Source organism: Petaurus breviceps, unplaced genomic scaffold, assembly GCF_028583685.1.
Source record: "Petaurus breviceps papuanus isolate PSGF00001 unplaced genomic scaffold, PetGlider_PUasm1.0 156, whole genome shotgun sequence".
Classification (NCBI taxonomy): Eukaryota; Metazoa; Chordata; class Mammalia; order Diprotodontia; family Petauridae; genus Petaurus; species Petaurus breviceps.
The window spans coordinates 14,348,125-14,354,124 of record NW_027185720.1 but is presented as its reverse complement, the minus strand read 5'-3'; the positions used below and the strand labels follow the sequence as shown (position 1 = coordinate 14,354,124).

The 6,000-nt window shown below is 50.8% G+C and overlaps 1 protein-coding gene across 7 annotated transcripts in view; it reads left to right on the top strand.

Moving 5' to 3' along the window:
* The window catches only part of CSNK1E (casein kinase 1 epsilon), a 66,340-nt gene that overhangs the window by 19,015 nt on the left and 41,325 nt on the right, over positions 1-6,000 (top strand). For all 7 annotated transcript variants that reach the window (XM_069082140.1, XM_069082136.1, XM_069082138.1 and 4 more), the window contains exon 2: positions 2,111-2,198. In XM_069082140.1, coding sequence (XP_068938241.1) covers positions 2,123-2,198 — 76 coding nt within the window. In that variant the 5' untranslated portion in view covers positions 2,111-2,122. The remainder of the gene's footprint in view (positions 1-2,110; positions 2,199-6,000) is intronic.

Genomic DNA, 6,000 nt, shown 5'->3' with positions numbered 1-6,000 from the left:
CAGGAGACAGTGAGCAGGCTTCCTTCAGAAGGATGCCATTTCTCAGTTGGGTGTAGGGGCAAGATCTGATGTACCCTGTCTTGTATTGTAACGTTCCTTGTCTTGGAGAGTGAGAGGCAGTGTAGGGAGATGGGCAGAGGAGAAAGGGAAGGATAGGAGAGCAGCCTGGCTTTCTGCTATTTCCTGAGAGATTCTGGACAAGTCTCTCCCTTTCCTGGACTTTGGAATGAGCAGATTGGCCGAGCTGATCTCAAAATATCAGCCCTGACATTCTAGGAGCCCTGTTATGGCCCTGCTGTCACATGGAGGGAAGAGAATCTCCTGGAGTGGTCCTTGAGCGCCACCCCCACACCTCAAGTGTCCAAAGATCCCCACCCTGGCCATCTCAAGATTCGTGGCCAGGAAGGTGGGACCCCAGGAAGTGGGGCTGGATTGAAATCTTTCTTGGTAGTCCAGGGATGTTTTCTTGTGATGGTCTTAGGACCCCAGGAGCCTTATGGCACCCCAGAGGAAAAAGAAGCCAAATCAATAACCTCTGCATCCACCTCCCCCCTCCCAAACTTTCCTATTACTGACTTGAGAATCCCACTGAGAACTGGGAATCCCACAAAGACCCTACCATCCTATTTCTTTCTTGAGTCTACAAATTGCTGATGGGAATGTCACTAGTTCTTCAGGAGACTTTCTGTCCCAGACTTTAAAAGATGCCCCAAAGCTTGGCAGCCTAAAAGGAGTAAGTAGATTTGGGGCCAGAGAACATGTATTCAAATATTGGCCCTACCATTTACTGGCTACACGATCTTGGCTTGGGCAAGATAATCTTGGTCCCTTTGGCTCCCAGGATCCTTCTCAGCCTTTGGTCCCCTGAGATATCAAAGAGTGTTTGTTATTGGGGAGGCCCTTAGCTGAGGAATTCTCAGCAGCTTCCTCCACCCCCTTTTTAAAGGAGGTAGTCAAAAGAAGGGACTGGGTATTGAAGGCCAGATATTTTCAGGAGTTCCTTCTCTGTCCCCCAATAATCCCAAGCCTGTTTCCCAGTTGTAGGCCTGAGGGAAAGACAGCAGGATGTGGTGAGGAGGATCCTTCTAGACTGGAGGTCAGGAAAAACCTGTGTTCAAATCTGACCTCAGATACCTACTAGCTGTGTGATGGTGGCAAAGTCATTCTCCAAGCTGATTTCATTTGGAAGATGAAGAGGTAGATTAGGCAGTTTCTGAAATGCCTCCAAGCATGAGGTCTGAGAGCTCTGACTGTGAGCATGTGGGCTTCTCTGGGCTTCAGAATTCTCCCCTTTACAGTGGGGGGCTTGGCCTAAAAGTCCTTCAAGGTCCTTTCCAGTTCTAGATCTAAGGTCTGGACAGAATCCAGACCAGAGACCATGATCAAGAAGGGAATCGGGGGCAAAGCAGGGAGGAATGTTCTCTGAGCATCCTGACAGGCCAGGGTGAGTCCCCTCTGGATGGGAGACAGTTTAGGAGTCTGTCACCCCATGGCCCAGGGCTGCCCCCAAATTTTCACAAGATAAGCTGGGAGCTGGGGGCAGGCCGTGGAAGATCAACTGTCCTCCATCTAAGGGAGCACAGCCTGTCTTGTTTGTTTCAGGGGGTCAATAGGAGATTATGGGTCATCTATACTTCCTTCCCCAAACCCGCTCTTAGTGGTGCTTGGCCATTCCACCTCCCCCATTCTCCATGCCTTTCTTGTGGGAGCATTGGGCAGCCACCCTGAGACTGGCCTCCCACTGAGAGTCGAGTGTCCAGTTTCTAGAGGGTGCCCAGTCTGAATGGTCCCCCCTGACTCCAGAAGACCTCTTCTTCCCCTCTCTTCCTGATCTCTGTGACCAGGGTGTGGATACCTGGCAGGCTGAACACCTGGGTGCCCTGGGGCACAGAGAAAAAGGGAGGAGAGGGAGCAAATCTTCCCTTTCCTCTCCTGGAAAGGAAGACATGCCCATTGCTCACCCTGGGCTCCTGAGAGCCACCCTCTTTTTTTCCCTGGCCCTTAGGGATGGGTGGGGTCCCAAAGGAAAGAGCCACCCCCCTCTGGCTTCCTCCATAGTCCTGTTTCTCACCTGACCTGGGTTTCTCCATTCTCTCCTTCTTTCTTGCAGCGAGACTGAATCATGGAGCTTCGTGTGGGGAACAAATACAGGCTGGGCCGAAAAATTGGCAGTGGCTCCTTTGGGGACATCTACTTGGGTAAGTGGCTTTGGTTTTTTTGGGGTCCTCGTCGAGGGCTAGGGAGGAGGCAGAGAGGGACCTCAGGGTGCTATGACCTGAATCCTCGCAAGATGCCTGAGCTCCAGGCCTAAGTCTGACTTGGACCCCTGGCCTTAATGTCTGTATCTAGCTACCTCATTTTATAGGGCTCTTGAGAATTGAGTGCTTGGTAGTTTGGAAAGTATTTTAGAGATCTTTGAAGACAGAGCTTTCGGTCTTAAATCTCTGGTTCTAAGTCCAAGGTGGTGAAGCCCGATGCTCTTTGGAGATACCCAGGCCCCATGGGAGGTCAGCTCTGGGGTGGGGCTAGCCAGGAGGCCCGGGTTTCCTCCCCTGCTCCCTCCCACCCAGCTGGGGCATTTGACCTGCTCTGAGCTCCCTCAGTGAAGGTGGTTTGTCCCTGTTGCTGCTGCCACAGCAGCAGCAGGAGATATTTTTAGCCCAGATTACCAGCTGGGGTGACCCAGGTTTCCAGCCTGGGCCGTGGGAACAGGCTCCAGGCGGGTTCGGATCGCCCGCCTGCCCTTCACCCCTTGGAAGGGATCGTTCGTTCACTGAAACTGAGCAGTGATCGGGGCAGCTTCTGCCGGGGGGTCAGCCTCCTCCTGCCCTCCCCACCCCCTTCTCTGCCGGGATCCCTCCCTGAAATCTGACCCTCCAGAGTTGTCTCTCCTGGGTCTGGTGTCCAAAATGACGCAGGCTCCCCCATGCGCAGAGTGACTACTCCAGGAGCTTGGGACCTCCCTGCCAGGAAACACTTCCTGCTGAAAGTCTGAGCTTGTACTGGTTATGTATTTTATTTTTTTCACTGAGAATTATTTCTCTCTTCCTGGCTTGCTGCCAATCCCCCTCCAGCGAGGAGCAATGAGCTTGGTGTCTGCTGAGTGCATATAGAATCAATCCCAGACCTCCAGGGCCGGGGGCTGCTAAGAGACCCTCCCAGGCCCACCTGGACTGGGGCAGAAATCTCCATTTCAATGACCCTGGCAAGTGGTGGGGAGCCCCCTTCCCCCAAAGGCAGCCTGTCCCATTTGTGGACAGCTTGAATCAGTAGGAAATTCTTCCTGTTTGGGGGTGGGGGAGGAAGCAGGGGTACTGAGAAAGGCTATCACAGAGCCCCACTAAACCTTTGGATTTTTCTGAGTTTGGTCTCCCATGCATTTTATCTTGGTAAAGGAATCGAGAAGCAGCCATCCAGGAATTAAGAAAATCTGGGTTCAAATTCTGCTTCTGACACATACTGGCTAGGCCTGTCACTTAAACTTTCCTGGCTCTAGGTCCTTGAGGTAGAGAAGAGCTGCCAGTCTGCATCAGTGGAGGGAGTTTTCCATACTGGGAGTTCCCTATGGCAGTGAAATTGTAAATGGGACAGGTCTGGGCCAAAACAGAGAAAGAAATTCCTGTGGGGAGAGCCTCCAGATGGTAACCTCTGAGGTGGGGCAGGAGCTGGGGAGCCTCATTTAGCCTTAGTGAGAATCCAGAGCTGCTGTCCTAGGTGAGGAGTGGGATGTGTGGAGAACTCTGGGTGTGATACCAGGACACTGTGTTAGGGGCTTGGCCCCTGCCGTTCACCCACTGTAGGACCTCCGGGGGTCACTGCTTCTCACCCCCCTCATCTGGAGGCTTAGGGGCTCCTAGATTTAGAGCTGGGAAGGGCCTCAAGGCAGTCTGCTACAAACTCTTCATTTTACAGATGAGGAAACTGAGCAGACATTTGAAGGGGTTTGGGGGGAGTCCCACAGCTAATTGGTGTCAAACTCAGAATTTGAACCCAGGCCTTTCTATCTATCTCCTAGGATTATAGACTCAGAGCTGGGAGAGACTTTTGAGGTCACCTATCTAGTCTAAAACCCTTCATTTTACAAGGGAGGAAACTGAGGCCCAGAGCAGTTATGTGGCTTGGCCAGGATTACAGATGTCTGAGCTGGGATTCAAACACAAGTCTTTCCGTCTCCAAGTCTATGTTCTCTCCTCTGTCATTTCTGGTTCTGTGGGTCTGGGTGGGATCGGAAGCCTGAGGGATTGGGGAATGGGGCACAGGCTTCATTTGTGATCTCTTTGGATGGTGGTTTTGAGAAAGCTTTGAGCTTTGTTGAGTCAATTGATCAACATTTACTATGTACCAGGCACTGCCCACTGGTGTAATGTTCAATGCCTCACTGTGGTAAGGAGGCTAAAGGTAAAGGTCATAGCAAGGCCTTCTGGCAAGTGGGGGACGGACCAATGGGGTCTCTGTCCTCCAGGGACCCCCCCATAGCAGAGGTCAGAGACTCTTCTCATATCCTAGTGGAAAGTTCAATAAATAAGCATTTATTAAATGCCTACTGCTTGCCAGGCAGAATCTTGGCTCCCTAATTTACTGCTGCATGTGTTTAGGTAAGCCATGAAGTCAGTAAGAGGTCACTCAGTTTCCCCACTTGTAAAATGAAGGGGTTGGATTTGGTGAACTTTAAGGACTTTTATAATGTTGAATCTTTTGTCCTTTGAGTACTTGACTGAGCCAGGAGACCTAGGTTCAAATTCCACCACTGACCCTAATTAGCTGTGTGACCCTGGGTTAGTCACCGGGAGCCCAGGTGCCTTCTCAGTAAAGACAATTGGCCACCTTCCAAGGTCACTTCCTGTTGTAAGTCTCTATAGCTATGAGCACCCAATAGAATGTAAGCTTCCTGAGGGCAGGCATTGTTTGGTTTTTGTCTTTGCATCTCCAGTGCTCCACCTAGGCCCTGACACCTAGAAGGTACTTTATAAAAGCCTGTTGAGGTAAACTGAGTCACCAGGTTGACCAGAGCAGTTTTCTAAGTCCTTCCCCCCATTCTGTGTTTGAGGGTAAAGACTTGGGTCCTTCAATGGTGTTCCCAGAGCGTTCATTGGGTCTTTCCCAAGCATCCCCCTTGTGTCTGTGCTGAGGGCCCTGTAGGAGGGACAGAGATACAGGACCAATCTTTGGCCTCCAGAATTTAATAATCCAGCTTGGGAGAGCAGTAGAAACAGATGCTCCCTGTAGGGTGGGGTCTGCATGATGGAGAGTTATCAAGGAAGGCTTCAAGGAAGAGGTGGCTTCTCAGGAAGTGTTTTGGCTGACCCAGGGGAACCATGTTCCCCTCATGAGACTGCCAGGACACCTCCAGCTTCAATTCCAATTACACTAACATGACAGCTCTAGGATGCTTGAGTTCCAAAGGCCTAAAAAGCCCTGGGAAGGACTTTGGGCATCACCCCTCCTCCCCATCCCCCATTGGCAGTGCTGAGATTCAAATTAAAGATAAACATTCATTAAGCACCTGCTGTATACAAACCCCTGTGCTTGGTGCTTGTATGCCAGGTAACAACGTACCTGAGGGTGAGGAAGCATTTATTTTCTCCCTAATGGTGAAAAGGAATTCTGGCTTATCTCCAAATTGTTCTAGTTTGGGGTTGAACCCTAACTTGTCCCACCCACATTCTCACAAAATTGTACCTAAAGTTACCAGACTTGAGTTCAAATCCAGCCTCTGACACTCATTAGCTATGTGAGCCTGGGCAAGTCACTTCACCCAGTTTCCCTCAGTTTCCTCATCTATAAAATGAGCTTGAGGAAGAAATGGCAAACACTCCAGTGTCTCTGCCAAGAAAAGCCCAGATGGGGTCACGGAGAGTCAGACACAGCGCAACAGCCCAGCGTTGCTGGGAGGCCCAGTGCCATGATATTCATAAAGTATTTTACAGACTTTAAAGCCTTGTAAAAGTGCCAGCAATTGTCGCTCTTCTGATTACCTCCACTATCCCTGACAAAGTCTTC